General features: G+C 46.2%; 1 protein-coding gene across 3 annotated transcripts; it reads left to right on the top strand.

Moving 5' to 3' along the window:
• The first annotated feature begins 14,520 nt into the window (after positions 1–14,520).
• On the top strand, positions 14,521–17,346 carry Arhgdia (Rho GDP dissociation inhibitor alpha). Of its 3 annotated transcripts, none has more exons than XM_059272286.1 (6): positions 14,521–14,634; positions 15,800–16,011; positions 16,310–16,393; positions 16,620–16,696; positions 16,785–16,848; positions 16,935–17,346. In XM_059272286.1, the coding sequence occupies exons 2-6, from the start codon at positions 15,822–15,824 to the stop codon at positions 17,132–17,134; spliced, it is 615 nt and encodes a 204-aa protein (XP_059128269.1). In that variant the 5' UTR covers positions 14,521–14,634; positions 15,800–15,821; the 3' UTR covers positions 17,135–17,346. The 3 variants fall into 3 exon arrangements, with proteins under 3 accessions (XP_059128269.1, XP_059128268.1, XP_059128270.1); XM_059272285.1 differs by lacking the exon at positions 14,521–14,634 and adding an exon at positions 14,931–15,124; XM_059272287.1 differs by lacking the exon at positions 14,521–14,634 and adding an exon at positions 15,091–15,189.

Here is a 17,346-nt window from a genome sequence, read left to right as displayed (position 1 = left end):
TGTACCCTTGGCTGGAACTCCTTCACTCTGTAGGCCAGGCTGGCCTCAACTCACAGAGATGCTCTTGCCTCTGTCTCCCAAATGCTGGGATGAAGGCGTGTATCACCACTGCCCGGCTGAGGCAATACTCTTAAGGGCTGCTAAAGCCTTTGCTTCAGTGTTCAGAAAGGACCTCTGACTCGTGTAGGTTGGAGCACACGTCACGATTCTTAATGTGTTTTGGTTGGACCTGGACTCCCAGTTAGGCTAGGTTGGCTAGCATCCTGTTTGCATCCAAAGTATTGGATTGTAAGTGTGTGCCACCACACCTTGTTTTTTATGTGATTGCTGAAGATTTTTGGGATCTGAGCTCATCCCATATTCCTTACTTTGCCATCTCTGCTTTCAACTTGGGGTGATTGGAGGTGTGTCTCAGGTGACACATCAGGTAGATAATAAGTCTTCAGTTTGGTTTGTGTGATCGAAGGTCTCACAAACCACCTGAGCTGAGGAGTAATCCTCCCTTCAGGCATCAAGTGTTAAATCTTACATAGCAGTATTAGACTCAGTGGTTCATGGTATATTCAGAAACCTCTAATCTGGTACATTTTTCAGTCTGTATCTTGAAGCAGGGCCCTCGGGTAAATATTGTTTTACTCTTCCCTTTAGCAAACTAATAGTTTAATAGACAAAACAAAAATGAAAAACTGTAATATATAGTGTAACAAAGAGGGAAAGGTGGAGTAAGGCCTGGAATATCTCTGTTACCTGACCTGTGGTCACAGTGTTTGCCAGGGACCTGGCCTATGCCTTGGACTCTGTTGGATATTCTACATGAATATCCCCCCTCCCCAGAATCAGTTATAGAATCTTTTTAAATTATTTTTTAAAAGCTGGTGGTGCATTCCTGTAATCCAAGTACTCACTAGGGAGGCAGAGGCAGAGGCAGAGGCAGAGGCAGAATGATCTCTGAGAGTTCAAGGCCAGCCTGGTTTACAAAGCAAGTTCCAGGATAGCTAAGGCTACACAAGAAACCATGTCTCAAAAAAACCAAAACAAAATGAAGTTTATGTACTCACCCAATACATACAAGTGTTTGCTTAAGACGGTTTCACTGTTGTCATTAGGCTGCTCTGGGAGTGGGCAGTCCTCTGCCACAGCCTCCCAGTGCTGGGAATCCTGGCATGTATCACCATAATCAACTTTTGAGAAACTGTAAACATTTTTTTTTCATTGGTTTTTCGAGACAGGTTTCTCTGTTTTGGTGCCTGTCCTGGATCTCGCTCTGTAGACCAGGCTGGCCTCGAACTCACAGAGATCTGCCTGGCTCTGCCTCCCGAGTGCTGGGATTAAAGGTGTGTGCCACCGCCACCCAGCAAGAAACTATAAACTCTTCTAAAAATAGTTGTAACATCTTAGTTTTTGGTTTCTTGAGACTAGGACTTGTTATGTAGCCCTGACCTGCTATATGGAGTCCAAGCTAGCCTAGGCCTCAGTAGCTCAGTTCTTCATTTAGAAGTATTGAATTGGATGAATTTGTTTTTGTTTTTTAATTGGATATGATGAATGTCTATGTTCAAGTTGTACAAAAATCACAGGTCATCACACCTCATCTCTTTATATTGTTTATTGTCATTGCTAAAGTTTAGATCTGGAGTGTCTGCCTAAGACCTATATTTTGAAAGCTTGGCCCACAGTGCTATAAGAGTGGGTAGAACTTTTCTTAGGGAGAGTATTTAGGTCATTGGAACCATGCTTCTGAAGATGCTGACACCTAGCCTACCTCTTTGTACTAATATTCTTTTACATTTATTCATTGTGTGTGTGGAATACATTTACACACGGTCTATGGCATATGTGTGGCCGGAGGTCTTCCATCCTGTGGGTTTTAGCAATCAAACTTGAGGCTTGTGATAAGTGTCTCTACCCATTAAACCATCTTGCTGATTCTTCTTTGCTTCTTAGCAACTGTGAAGTAAACAATTTTTCTACCATGGGCTTCCACAGTAATGAACTGTGCTGTTGACAGTACCAAAGAAACCTCCAGAACAGCAAAAAATCGTCTGTTCTTTCTTAGGGAAATGATTCCTTTTGTGAGGTAGTAACCCACTGCTATAATTCAGGCTGGCCTTGACCTTGACAACAATCCCCTGCCTTAGCCTTCTTGAGTGTTAGAACTTTAGGCATGAACTACCTTATGCTTGTCCTGTAAAGCTGATAATCTCAGATATGTTTGTCATAGTTATAAAACGTTGATTAGAACAGTTCTATCATTAATGTGTGTCTGGTTGCATGTATGTGTTCATGCAAGACTATGCACATGTGTATGTCAATGCCCATGCACTTATGCATGCATGTGGGAGCCACAGGGTGACATCAGGCGTTTCCCTTACTCTTTTTTGTTTTGTTTTGTTTTTTGAGACGGGATTTCTTTTTTTTTTTTTTTTTTTTTTTTTTTTAAAGATTTATTTATTTATTTACGTATACAATGTTCTGTCTGCATGTATGACTGCAGGCCAGAAGAGGGCACCAGATCTCATTTCAGATGGTGGTGAGCCACCATGTGGTTGCTGGGAATTGAACTCAGGACCTCTGGAAGAGCAGTCAGTGCTCTTAACCTCTGAGCCATCTCTCCAGCCCGAGACGGGATTTCTCCATGTAGTTTTGGTGCCTATCCTGGATCTCGCTCTGTAGACCAGGCTGGCCTCAAACTCAACAGAGAACCGCCTGGCTCTGCCTCCCAAGTGCTGGAATTAAAGGCGTGCGCCCACTCTACTTTTTTTTAATGTGTGTGTCTGAGCCCCAGTAAGTTTATATGTACTTTATATGTACAGGAGCTCTTGGAGGCCAGAAGAGGGTGTCAGGTTTCCTGGAATTGTAGTTAGGTGGTTTTGAGCAGCTGCGTGAATGCTAAGGACCAAATCTAGCATTCAGGAGGCAGAAGGGGTTGGAGCTCTATGATTTTGAGGCCAGCCTAGTCTACATAGCGAGTTTCTGATTAGCCAAGCTACGTAGAAAGACCCTGTCTCCAAAAATAAAAATGACCGTGCCCATCTTTTTTTTTTTTTTAAAGATTTTATTTTTAATTACATGTAGATGGGGTGGTATATGCAGGTGCCTGTGGAGGCCAGAAAAGGAACCCCTGGAACTGGAATTACAGATGGTTGTAGCTGACATGTGGGTGCTAGGAACTGAATGAACCTGGATCTTTTTCAAGAGCCATTTCTATAGCCCCTATCTTTTTTTATTTTGAAACAGAATCTTACTCCGTAGCTGTAGCTGCTTAGAACTCAGAGATCCTCCCATCTCTGTCTCCTGAGTACTAGAATTAAAAGTTGTGTTCCACCATGCCTGGCTTTTAATTTAAAATTACACTTATTTGGAGGGGGACTACGCATGTGCCACAATATACATGTGGACCCCAGTGAAAACTTGGAGTTGCTTCTCTCTTTCCACCATGTGGGTCCCAGGTTTGAATTCAAGGCTCTAGGTTTGGTGGCAAGTGCAGTTACCTACTGAGCCCTCTTGTACGCCTGTCTTGTGCATGGGTGCTGAGGGTCCTTGACTCAGGTCTTTTCGCATGGCAGGCACCTCACAGGCTTAGCTATCTACCTAGTGTTTAGGGTTTTTGTCCCCCCCTCTACAGGAGAGAATCTCATGTATCCCTGGCTGGCTTTGAACTCCATATATAGCTGAGGATGACCTTGACTTGTGTGTGTGTAGTAGTAATAGGGACTAAAACTTGGGCCTCATGCATACAAGGCAAGCACTCTACCAAGGAGTTGTTACATCCCCAGCCCTAGCTTTGAACTTCAGATCCTCCTGCCTCCCCCATGAGGGGATTGCAGGTGTTATGTAATACTGGGGATCAAACCAGAGGTTCATGCCTACAGGACAAACATAACCCTAAGCTTCATCCCATAGCTCCTATTTTTCTTTTTAAAATTTTAATACTGATTATTGTGTTTGGGTGAGTGCATGATGTTTTACTTGGGTGTGGGCATGCATGTGCTACTGTATGTATGTGGAGGTCAGAGGACTTTGTGGAGTCACTTCTACATGTGGGTCCCAGGAATCAAACTCAGGTCATCAGGCTTGTGTGGCAGGTGCTCTGGTTAATTGTGAATATTCTAAAGTTACTGTGTAATTTGATGTCCATGCTTATAGAAAAGTGTAGAGTTCTTGTGTAACTCTACTTAGACACTCTATTGTAGACTATTTGCCATGTGTTTATTCTCCCTGTTTTTGTGTTTTCCAGACAGGGTCATATGTAGATTGCTCTGGCCTTGAACTCCAGATCTTCCTCCCATTTGAAGGTATTAGGTTGTACAGGAATGCACATACAGTTATCCTGTACTTTTTCCAGCTTGGATAAGTAGATTAAAATAACTTTACTCCTGTATCTTTTTGGAGACGGAGTCTTTATAGCCCAGACTATCTTTGAATTCATAATCCACCTGTGTCAGCCTCTATGCCACTATATCTGGGACTACCTGTTCCTTTTTCTCTCTCTTCTTGAAACAAGGTCTTAGAAATTATAGCTCAGGTTGTCCTGGATAGGCTAAACTTGAATAAATGATGATCCTCCTCCTTAGCCTTCTGATATTACAAATATAAACAGTCACACACAACTTCCATCATTTATTCACTTGGCCCTTTGTATCAAAGTGGATTTTATTGTTCAAATAGCTTTATCTCTGGTCTCTGGGTCTCTTTGAATGGCCATCTATGCCACTGTGCTCCAACAGCATCTTTAATAATTTCCTTCTTGACACTGTTAAGATGCTGCAGACCCACCTTCCATTTTCCCTGCCCACACCTGGAGCCACCATTTCTCCAAGGAGCGTGGGCTCCTTTAATGGAGACCAGCATCTTGCAACCAGATCTGAACACTGGGTGAGCTTGTTGTTTCTTGCCCTCTCCGGCCAGAGCTGGAAAACCTGGGCACTAACACATGTATACACTACTGTGTGTATTTCTGTAGTGTCCAGTCATGTATACAATTGAACAACCATGAGTTCCTCCTAGTGTCTGACTCCCAACACCCCAGGACCCATTCTTGCTTCCTCTTACTTGTGATTGCTTTGTGTAACTCTGTCTGAGACTCAAATTATTTCACTTACATGATTCAGTAGACTACAGTGTGTCCTGAAGTTTTTGAGTTTTAGCTTTATTGGGATGTAGTAAAAGTATTGATTTCAAGAGTTGTCTGGGTCTGGGTGTGGTGGCACACACTTTAATCCCATTACTCAGGAAGCAAGAGGCAGGAGGATCTCTGAGTTTGGGGCCAGCTTGGTAAACATAGCAAGTACCAAACAGACCCTGTCTCAAAAACAAAAACAAAAAAGTTGTCAGGGAATAAAAAGCTGGAGCTGTATAGTTAGTTGGTAGAGCTAGCATTCACAAAGTCCTGGGTCTGATCTCCAGCACCCCCTAGACCAGACCTGGTGGTATATGCCTATAATTCCAGCACTAACCAGTTACAGGCAGGAAAATCAGAAGTCCAAGGTCACCTTTGGCTACATAGGGAATTTGCAATGAGCCTGATATAAGTGAGGCCCATATTAAGGATTATAATCTCAGCAGTCAGGACACTAAGGCCTGGGCTATGTGACTCAAAACACCATCCCCTAAAAATCCAAACAAAGGGTCTCTCTGTCTGCCTTTTTGTTCTTTGTATACAAGTTAATTTATCACAGTAGTTGGTATTCTGTTTCAGCTCCTTATATTGGCTAATTTTAACATTACATACAACGGCAAAGCACAGCACACACACTTAACTAAAACAACTGATTAGGTCTGAAGAATCCTGAGTAGTCCAAAGACCTCTACTAAACTGTTTATGCTTTTTGCAATTGCGCATATCAAATACCACTCTATTCAATCAGAAATAGCAAACCAAACTGGTACAGTGTCCCAGGTCCTTAATCCCAGCACTCAGGAGGAAGAGGCAAGCAGATCTCTGAGTTCAAGGCCAGCAAGGGCTACAGAGTAAAATCCTGTCTCCAAAAAAGAAAAGGAAACAGACAAACTTGTAAATCTATAGCCAGGGCTTGTCCCATAGAATAACCAGCTGTGGTCGGCCAGTCCCATGCTTGCTTTGCTCTGACTCTACCCTGAAATGGGCTGACCCATGTCTGCTTTGGAAGTGCCCAGTTCATGATTATTGGCAAAATTTTTTTGTGCCATAGTTTATTCTAACAATGTTAGTTTTTCAGGAATTATGTAAGGTTATGTCACTTTTATAAATTTGTAATTTATGATTTACATTTACTAACTGTTATTGAATCTCTGGTGCCAACTCGCCAGCCATTTGTTGGAAAATAGCAAATAATATGTCATTAAAGATTTTTAAAAATTTCTTTTGTGTGTGTGTATGCGCCCATGTGCATGCATGCAGAAGCCAGAGAAGGATGTCAAGTATCTTGCTGTATTACCCTGCCTTACACCTTTGAGACAGGGTCTCTCACCTATCCTAGAGCTAGGCTGTCAGCCAGCAAGCCCCAGTGATTTTTTTTTTTTTTTTTTTTTTTTTTAAAGATTTATTTATTTATTATGTATACAGTGTTCTGCCTACATGTAGGCTTGCAGGCCAGAAGAGGGCACCAGATCTCATTATGGATGGTTGTGAGCCACCATGTGGTTGCTGGGAATTGAACTCAGGACCTCTGGAAGAAGAGCCAGTGCTCTTAACCTCTGAGCCATCTCTCCAGCCCAAGCCCCAGTGATCTTAATGTTCCAATCCCCACCCTACTCCCAAATCCCCTTCCCCATGGTAAACAATAAGGTTACATGTACATATGTAGCCAAGCTTGGTTTTTTGATTTTTATTTATTATTCTACTTTTTTAAAAGATGTATTTATTATGTATACAGTGTTCTGCCTGTATGTTTGCCTGCAGGCCAGAAGAAGGCACCAGATCTCATTATGGATGGTTGGTGGTGGCTGGGAATTGAACTCAAGACCTCTGGAAGAGCAGCCAGTGCTCTTAACCACTGAGCCATCTCTCTAGCCCCATGCTTGGCTTTTTACATGAGTGCTAGGAATTTGAACTCAAGATTTGTTTTTATTGCATGTGTGGATTTTGCCCACATATATTAATGCCCGTGCAGTGCCCATAGAGGCCAGAAGAGAATGTTGGATCCCTATACCAGGATTTACAGATGGTTGTGAGCTGCCATGTGAGTGCTGAGAAGTGAACCTGGTCCTCTGGAAGAGCACTTGCTGAGCCAGTTTCCCAGTTCCATCATTAAGGATTTTAATGTAAAAAATAAAGCTATTAATAGCACTAGGAGATACTTCTTACTTTTTAGAGGGGGTTTTAAGCCAGGCAGTGGTGGCGCACACCTTTAATCCTAGCACTCAGGAGGCAGAGCCAGGCAGATCTCTAAGTTCGAGGCCAACCTGGTCTACAGAGCAAGATCCAGGACAGGCACCAAACCTACACAGAGAAACCCTGTCTCGAGAAACCAAACAAACAAAAAATAGAGGGGGTTTTAAGACAAGGTTTCTCTGTGTAGCTCTGGCTATCCTGGAAGCTAATCTGTAGAGCAGGCTGGCCTCAAACTCACAGATCCACATTGACTGTCTGTAGTTTTTAAAAAAAAAAAAAATTTTTTTTTTAAACTGTTAATAGGGACACAGGTTGCCAAAGTATAGAGCTTATTTAGAGACTCTTGGTCCTTATTTTGTTTTCTGGATAAATATACCCTGATAATACCGTGAAACATTTCTTATTCCTTTGGCCCAGATGTCTGTTGATCTGGCATCAAAACACACATCTAAATTCCCATCTTCATTCAAATATCCAGATTTCTTTGTATACTAAGGGATGTGTTTCTTGAAGCCCACTTCATGGATGCACTTGTGAAATGCCAATGATACATTCTCAGGTCACCACTCTATTGATGGCAGAAAATCCCTTCTCACTACCCATCTCTGAGGGAGCCATTCTGCCAGCCCCAAGTTGGAAACATTTATTTACTTCCATGATAAACTTTATTTTGATGAATGTTTTTGAGACATATCTCAGGGTGGCCTCAAGTTTTCTGTGTAGCTGAAGATGACTTTGAACTGATCCTCCTGTTCTCATTTCCCAAGTGCTAGAATTGCAGGCATGTGCAACTGTGCTTGACTGCCCATGTGTATTTTCATTTGTATCTTGAAATTTTTGGTAGTATAACAGGATAGCATGTAGCCTAGCATGCATGAAATCTTGGTTTCTATCCCCAGTGCGCGCGCACGCACACACACACACACACACACACACACACACACACACACACACGAGTTAATATTAGGAGCAGGAGAGATGTTTCTAGAGTTAAAAGTGTATACTGGAGGAAGGTATGGTGATACACATCTTTAACAAACAAAAAAAGTGCATCCTGGAGTTGAGTTTCAAGCACTGGTCCATATCAGGGGGCTCAACAAACTGCCTGTAACTCTAGCTCCAGATGATCTAGTACCCTTCTGGCCTCCAAAGATACTGTGCACATACATACCACATGTAGACATACACATAATTTAAAAACAAATTAACAGGCCAGGCGTGGTGGCACATGGCTTTAATCCCAGCATTTGGGAGGTAGAGGCAGGGGGCTCTCTGTGAGTTCAAGGCCAGCCTGGTCTACAGAACAAGTTCCAGGATAGACTCCAAAGCTACACAGAGAAACCCTGTCTTGAAAAACAAAGACAAAAACAAAACAAAAAGAAAAATTAGGTAATTAATTAGCTACTTAGGCGACTGAAGCAGGAAGAGTGAAAGTTCAAGGTCTCATGGTGAGATCTGTCTCAAAAAAAAAAAAAAAAAAAAACCCAACAACAAAGAAAGTTCAAGACCTGCCTGGGCTACAAAAGTGAGTTCAAAGCCAGCCCAGACTATTTAGTGACTCCCTGTTTCCAAGGTTTAAAAAGTAGGTTTGGGGACTGTTATACCAAGTTCTTCTAAAATAAAATATTCCAGGACTGGAGAGACAGCTTAATGGTTAAGAGTACTAGATGCTCTTCCGAAGGACCCAGGTTCAATTTCCAGCCCCCATATGGCAGCTCACAACTGTCTATAACTCATATTCTGGAGGATTTGGCATCCTCTCACAGACATACACAAAGGGAAAACATCAATGCATATAAAAATAAATCTTAAAAAAAAATTCACTCCATCCTTCAGGACAACTCATTAAAACTCAGGAAGTAAACAACTAGGTAGCTTCAAGAAGTCCCTAAATCTAACCAGATTCACTACTACCACCACCCCCAAGCTTATGTAAGTAGTAAGAACTGCTTAGGGACAGTCAGTGAACAAACCAAACTGCCTGCAAGAGGCAGAGACCAGTTGAACTGTCTGGAAGAGACATTCTCCAACTTGTTGAGCTGCCTATGAGTCATGCAGTGAACTCCAGGTTTCCAGCTTTTGTGAACTATCATGCTAGAGTGGTGTGGGCTTTTGTTGACTTTGAGTCATTTCTGCTCCTGTAATACCTTAACCCATCCTCCTGTAAGTAACCCCAATAAACCTCAATGCTTCACCAAGTTGGATTTTGGGTATTCTTATTTTGGTCTGTCACTGGTGTTTGGGTTAGCTGGTTGGTTGGTTGATTTTTTGAGATACAGGGTTTCTCTGTGTAGTCCTGGCTGTCCTGGAATTCCCTCTGTAGACCAGGCTGGCCTTGAACTCAGAGATCTGCCTCCCTGAGTTCTGGGATTAAAGGCATGCACCACTACCTCCTGGCTGTCACTGTTATTTTTTTAAAATCTGGTGTTAGTTAGATGTGGTATGAGAGAATGGCCCCTTTAAGCTCATTCATTTGAATGCACAGTAATCAGGTAGTAGCACTACTTGAGAAGGATTAGGAGGTATGGCCTTGTTGGAGGAAGTGTGTCACTATGGGTGGGCTTTGAGGTTTCAAAAGTCCAAGCCATGCCCAGTGTCACTCTCTGCCGCCTGTGGATCTGGATATAGAACTCTCAACTGCTTCTCCAGCACCATGTCTGCCTGTGAGCCACCATGCTCCCTGCCATGTTGACAAGGGACTAAACCTCTGAACCTCTGTACTGTATGCCAGCCCCAATTAAATACTTCCTTTTATAAGAGTTGCTGTGGTTACAATGTCTCTTCACAGCAATAGAGCAATGACTAACTAAGATAGTAGACATTAATGTCTTCTCAGGAATTAGGTCACACAGTGGGGACAGAAGAAATACCTCAGCTGTAAAGGGATTGCTATTCAAGCACAAGGACCTGAGTTAAAGGCTCCAGAATATAATGTGGAAAAACAAACAAACAAAACAACAACAACAACAACAAAAAAAAAAAAAACAGGTGCAGTGGTATGCACTTGTAATTCTAGCACTGGGGAGGCAAAGACAAGGAGATTCCTAGGGCTTCCTGGCCTGCCAGCTAGCCAACTGTTGAGTTCCTGACCAAGTGAAAAACCCTGCCTCAAAAACAACAACAAAAAACCCAAGATGGACAGACAGCTCCATCAGAGTAACGTCAGGCTAGGCTTGCTGGTGAATGTCTTTAAACACTTGGGATATAGAAACAGATCAACCTGATCTATATAGAAAGTTCCAGACCAGCCAGGGCTACATAGTGAGCAGCTATCTAAGAAACAACAAGCCCACAAAACTGAAAAGTTGACTTCGTGACTCCAATTGTGTGCACACACAAACACCAACACACAACAAAGACCCACTTACACTCTAAATAAAAATGGGTGATTCTGGCTGGGCAGTGGTGGCGCACGCCTTTAATCCCAGCACTCGAGAGGCAGAGGCAGACGGATCTCTGTGAGTTCGAGGCCAGCCTGGGCTACCAAGTGAGTTCCAGGAAAGGCGCAAAGCTACACAGAGAAACCCTGTCTCGAAAAAATAAAATAAAATAAAATAAAATAAATGGGTGATTCTGGAAGATTACTTCATAAGAGCACTTGCTCTAGACAAAGCACAAAATCTTACCTAGTGAATCCCAGAACCCTCATAAAAAGCTGGGTATGAGCCTAGTGCAGTAGCACACACCTTTAGTCCAAGCATTCAGGAAGCAGAGGCATGCAGATCCCTGAGGCTGGCCTACATAGTGAGTTGCAGGCTAGCCAGGGCTCCACAGTGAAACCCTGCCTCAAAAAACAACAAAAACAAACAAGCAAGTAAAAAACCAAGAAAATGCTGGATATGGCTCTGGGTGCCAGTAACCCAGGAAACTGGAAAGGAAAGCAGAGATAGGCAGATCCTGAGAACTTGCCAGCTAACTCAATATGGCAAGCTTCCAGTTCAGTGAGAGACCCTGTCTCAAGACAATAAAGGAGACAACAGTAGAGAGATACACCTGATGTCCTGCTCTGGGCTCTGCATGCACACACAAAGACACACACATTTGCACATCCATGTGCATGCATTACACGTACAAAATTAAAAATAGGGTTGGAGATGTAGCACAGTGCTAGACAGCTTGCTGTGAAACCCTGGTTTCAATCCCTAGTGCAAAAAACAAAATTTAAAAAAAAGAAAGTCTGGGCTGGGCTGTGGTACATACCTTTGATTCCAGCACTCAGGAGGCAGAGGCAGGCAGATCTCTGTGAGTTCAAGGCCAGCCTGGTCTGCATAGTGAGTTCCAGGACAGCCAGAGCTGTTACACAGAGAAATCCTCAAAAAGAAAAAAAGAAAAAGAAAGAACAAAAGAAAAGAAAGACTGAAAGAAAATGCTGGAGTTTGTACTTTTTGAAGATTTATGTATGTGTGTGTTGGGGGGATGGAGGCTGTATGAGTTTTACTTATATGACATACATGAAGGTGCCCTTGGAGGGCAGAGTCTTTTGGAACTGGAGTTGCAAGTGGTTGTAAGCTGCCTGATATGTGTACTGCGAGCAACCAAGCCCTCTCTCCAGACCCTTATTATTTTGTAAATGTGTATGTGTGTACATACCTAACTATATATATGTCTTAGTTGCTTTGTTGTTGTTATTGCTGTTTGGCTTTTCAAGACAGGGTTTCTCTGTGTAACCCTGGCTGTCCAGGAACTCACTCTGTAGACCAGGCTGACTTCAAACTCACAGAGCCTCTGCCTCTGCTTCCTGAGTGTTGGGATTAAAACTCATGTCCCACCACTGCCCGGCAAGACAGCTTCTTTGTATACCCTTAGTTGTTCTGGAACTAGCTCTGTAGATCAGGCTGGCCTCAAACTCACAGAAATCCACCTGCCTTCCGAGTGCTGGAATTAAAGGCGTGTGCCACCACCATCCTCCATCAGTATTTTTAAGCATCAAACCTTGCAAATTATGATGCAAACTAAAAGAATTCACAATGCAATCAGGGAAAATACTGACTGAATTTTTAAAGATTTTTGTTGTTAATTTTTTTTTTTTTTCAAATGTCAACCACCATAGTAGGAAAAGCTTGGAGGCAGGGTTAGGCTGGAGATGACAGCTCAGCATTTTAGAGCACTGGGTCCTTTGCAGAGGTCTCAGGTCCAATTCCTAGCACTCACAACTAGTACAACTCCAACTGCAGAGTTTCCAACGCCCTCTTCTGACCTCTGTGGGTACTGCATACACACGGTGCAAAGATATGCATGCTGGCAAAGCATTTATATGTTGTGTGATATCTTGTCTTCTGACAAATAAAGCTTGCCTGTAGATCAGAGGGCAGAGCTAGCCACTAGTTAACCATAGAGGCCAGGCTGTAGTGGCACACTTCTAATCCCAGCACTTGGGAGGATCATGCCTTTGATCCCAGCACTTGTGAGGTGGAGACAAGAATATAAGGAGGGTGGAATCAGGAAGTCGGCTCCCCATTCAGTCTGAGATTTTACAGAGGTAAGAACTCTAGTGGCTGGTTGCTCTGCTTCTCTGATCTTTCAGCTTTCACTGTCAATATCTGACTCTGGGTTTTTATTTTATTTTTTTAAGACTAAACAGATTTGTGCTTCATTTATATACATAAAATAAAAATAAATCTAAAAAATAAAAAAGCCGAGCAATGGTGGTGCACACCTTTAATCCCAGCACTTGGGAGGCAGAGCCAGGCAGGTCTCTGAGTTCGAGGCCAGCCTGGTCTAAAGAGGGAGACCCAGGACAGGCACCAAAACTACATGGATAAACTCTGTCTCGAAAAACAAAAAAACAAACAAACAAAAAACAAAAACAGAAACAAAAAAAATAGAAAGAAAAAAGAAACCAGGTGGTAGTGGCACTCACTTTTCATCCCAGCACTTGGGAGGCAGAGGCAAGCAGATCTCTGAGTTTGAGGCCAACCTTGTCTATACAGTGAGTTCTTGGACACACTCCAAAGCTACACAGATAAACCCTGTCTTGAAAAACCAAAAAAAGCCGGGCGGTGGTGGCACACGCCTTTAATCCCAGCACTCGTGAGGCAGAGGCAGGCAGATATTTGTGAGTTCGAGGCCAGCCTGGTCTACAGAGCGAGATCCAGGAAAGGCGCAAAAAGAAGCCTCTGGAAGATTTGCACTTGGAGCCAAGTGTTTCAAACTAGGAAGCTGTGGGTGAGTCAGAGTTCAATCAACTCGGCCCACCCTGGTGCAGGACCATGAGCCTCCTGAAAAGCTAGCTTGGCACACTCCTGGGCACACGTGTGTGTGTGTGTGTGTGTGTGTGTGTGTGTGTGTGTGTGTGTGTAAAAGGCAAGCCAAATCACAGAATAAGAGTGGGAATAATCAAGTGTTGATGGAGTTTGGTTGTGAAATAGTTTTCCAAAGAAGAGCAGGGATAGGGTATTGCAGATCCGTCTTCCTTAGAGACAAAAACACTACACGAAATAGTCAAGTTTGAAAGGACAGTATAGTTGGTTTGCTTCAAAGTTGAGATATGTGGCCAGAGGATATAAGGGCTTGGATGAAATACCTCGGCCATATTGTTGAAGACAGATGAGGGACCACTGGATTCCTAATGTTCTCTTTTAAACTTGATGACCGGGGCCAGCAACTGTTTCCTAGATGCCACAGGGCAGGTATGCCCAACAGAGGACCAAGTGATAGTTTTTGTTGGATTACAGAAATTCCTGTAGATTCCTTAAGCTCCTGCCTCCTCTCAGCGTGAGGCTACCCTTGGGAAAGGCCACTATGGAGTGCTCTTACGGAGTAGCAGGAACTGAATCCTCAGGAGGAACTGGAGCTGCTGGCTCAGCCACACAACGGGAAGCCCCGGCCAGCCCCTCCAGTAAGGATGTCCTGTCCTTAAAACTGAAATCCATGGGGTTTGGGAGGGCACACAGCCTCCAACGCAGTGCGCGGGCGGCACACTTACAAGGTGCCGCCGCATCGGAGGACCCTGGTTCTGCCATTGCCATACACAATTCCAGGGACAATGGGACAAGGCCCACGCGCAGCAATCACGGAACCCGGGGAGCCACAAAGTGGCCGCGCGACGCTGCTCTGGAAGAAAAAGCGCTCGTCACACAGACACAAGTACTAGACGTTCGATGTACGGCGCGATCCCGCCAGCCCACGCGGGACGCGCCCACGAGGCCCGCCGCAAAATGGCGACGGCGCCGAGGCGCCCCCTGCCGGCGCATGCGCATGGCGACCCCGCCCGCGAGAGCGGAAGTCTTGTGACCCCGGAAGTGACCGTCCGAGCGGCGGGCGGCGGACGACGTTCGTCATTTGGTGCGGGAGGGAGCGCGAGAGCGGCGGTCGAGCCTCCGGTGAGTGGGCGCGTTGCATGGCGCGGCGCGGCGCGCGAGCGGGGGCAGTGGGTTGGCTTTGTGCCGCGACCCCGGCAGCTGCGGAGCTGCGGGCGGGGCGCGGTCACGACAGCGGGCGGGGCGGGCCGGGGGCGCCTCGTAGGTGCTGCCCGAAGGGCCGCCGCTGCTCAGGCCTGGGCGCCAGGTGCCAGTGAGACCCAATCCCGGGCCGCGCGGGCGGGGTCCGGCGTGGGGCCTCGCCCGGAGCTCCCGCCGCGCGGCCCCGCCCCGCCCAGATTGCGGGCCCTGCGGAAGTGCGGGCCGCGCCCTGGATGCTGTCGCCCGCGGCCACGCTTGGCCTCGTCGGGCGGGGTCTCCTGGAGCCTCCCGGTGTTGGACCGGACCGCCGCTTTATCTGTTTCTTTGGCGGACACCTCTCAGAGGGACGACGGCGTGGGGCCTTGTGTCAGGGCTGTTCCCTGACCACTGCGCATCGCCTGCAGGGATCCGAGTGGGTTTCTGGGAGACATTTGGGGATCTGCGGAACTGAAAGGGACCCGAGGCGCTTCCGTCCTGGTTGGTTCTGCACCGCGACTGACGCGTTAGAGTCAGGGCCCAGAAACAGGTTCCTGAAATTATTTGCAAGCGATGCACCAGCTCCCAAGTTGCATTTGCAGACCCTCACGATCGAGGACAGGCTTGCATATTTAGGATCTCCTTTGGGCTCTAAGCGGTCGCCTCATAGTTGAGCTTAGGACAGTATTCCGTTGGCAGGAACGAACAGACCCTTGTCCTGCACGTGGCTAAGACATAGAGCATCCCGTTAGAAGAGAACTTACCTCCATGACCCAGTAGGAGTGTCTTGGGATTAGCGCCTGGGCAGTTAGGGGCAGGAGCAGGACCCAAGGGATTTAGCGATGCGGCTGCCTGTTCAGTTCGGTCTGGAGGCTATTTATTCTGTATGGGGAGGAAAGGTGTTTTCTTCTCTGAGGAACAGGCTGTGGTCCCCATTGTGTTGCTTCTGATGTACTCGGGGTGTAGCTTCTGAGTTAGCTGGGCAGTGGCAGCAACTTCTTCGCTCAAAGTTCCCCGCATGGCTGCCTCCATCATTCCCTGCAGGTGTCAGGGTCTCTCTAGGGTGGAATGCCTCCAGGCTGTCCCAGTCCTGCTCACTCCCCATCCACAGGTGTCCCAGGCTAGAGGTGAGCATGGCAGAACAGGAACCCACTGCTGAGCAGCTTGCCCAGATAGCGGCTGAGAATGAGGAAGATGAGCACTCTGTCAACTACAAGCCCCCAGCCCAGAAGAGCATCCAGGAGATCCAGGAGCTGGACAAGGATGATGAGAGCCTTCGAAAGTATAAGGAAGCCCTGCTGGGCCGCGTGGCTGTCTCTGCAGGTAAGTGGGTAGGAGTAAGGATGTCACCTGACCCTGTCGCCACTCCCTTTCTAGTCTGCCTCCCTCCTCCCAGGGAGTTGGAAAAAAAAATCTAAGGAATGGGGATCTGACCTTTTTTCTTTTTTATTGGTGTTTTGCCTGCATGTATGGGTGAGGGTGTCAGATCTTGGAGTTACAGACAGTTGTTAGCTGCCATGTGGGTGCTGGGAATTGAACCCTGGTCCTCTGGAAGAGCAGTCAGTGCTCTTAACCTCTGAGCCATCTCTCCAGCCCCTGACTCTTGACTCTCACTCTCCAGACCCCAATGTCCCCAACGTCATTGTGACCCGCCTGACCTTGGTGTGCAGCACCGCACCGGGCCCTCTGGAACTGGACCTGACAGGTGAGTGGGTATTGGAGCTCCTGGGTGGGGCCAGCTGGCATCCAGCCCTGCCCCTAAAAATAATTTTCTACACGGGTGCCCTCTGGTGGGGCAGAGGGGAAGTGCAGCTAGGTGCTCTCCCAAACTCTGCTTTGTGTCAGGAAGGGCCTGCCCAAAGTGATTGTAGGGGCAGGATGGAAAGCCTCCAAGCAATCAACTGAGCCTTCTCGCCTTCTCCCCAATACAGGTGATCTGGAGAGCTTCAAGAAACAGTCATTTGTGTTGAAGGAAGGTGTGGAGTACCGGATAAAAATCTCTTTCCGGGTAAGATGGAGGCCTTGAGAGTCCTGGCAAAGAGGGGCAGAGGAGCAGGACTGGGGAGCCAGCTGACCCTCGTTCTGTGTCTCCACAGGTGAACAGAGAGATCGTGTCAGGCATGAAGTACATCCAGCACACATATAGGAAAGGGGTCAAAAGTAAGTGGATGGACCTATAGAGTGGGAAGTCTGTGGGTTTGGGAGGGGTTCACATCACCAGTAACCATGCCTTTCCTGTCCCACAGTTGACAAGACTGACTATATGGTCGGGAGCTATGGGCCCCGGGCTGAGGAGTATGAGTTCCTGACACCCATGGAGGAGGCCCCCAAAGGCATGCTTGCTCGGGGAAGTTACAACATCAAGTCCCGCTTCACAGATGATGACAAGACTGACCACCTGTCCTGGGAGTGGAATCTCACCATCAAAAAGGAATGGAAGGACTGAGCTCCAGCTGGGAGGCGGGCAGGGCGACGGACAGACAGAAGGACCGACATGCCCCACCCTAGACCCCTACCCACCCCAAACCAAAGTGCTGACAGGACCCTCCCTCACCATTCCTCCCTGGTCCACTCAGGCAGGCAGCTCTTCTGTCCTGCCCCTCCTCCACCTCCTGCCTGCAGGCCCCTGTGGTCTCCAGTGTCACATTGCTGCTTCTG

Source organism: Peromyscus eremicus, chromosome 8a (assembly GCF_949786415.1).
Source record: "Peromyscus eremicus chromosome 8a, PerEre_H2_v1, whole genome shotgun sequence".
NCBI classification, from domain to species: domain Eukaryota; kingdom Metazoa; phylum Chordata; class Mammalia; order Rodentia; family Cricetidae; genus Peromyscus; species Peromyscus eremicus.
This window is presented reverse-complemented; position numbering and strand designations above follow the sequence as displayed.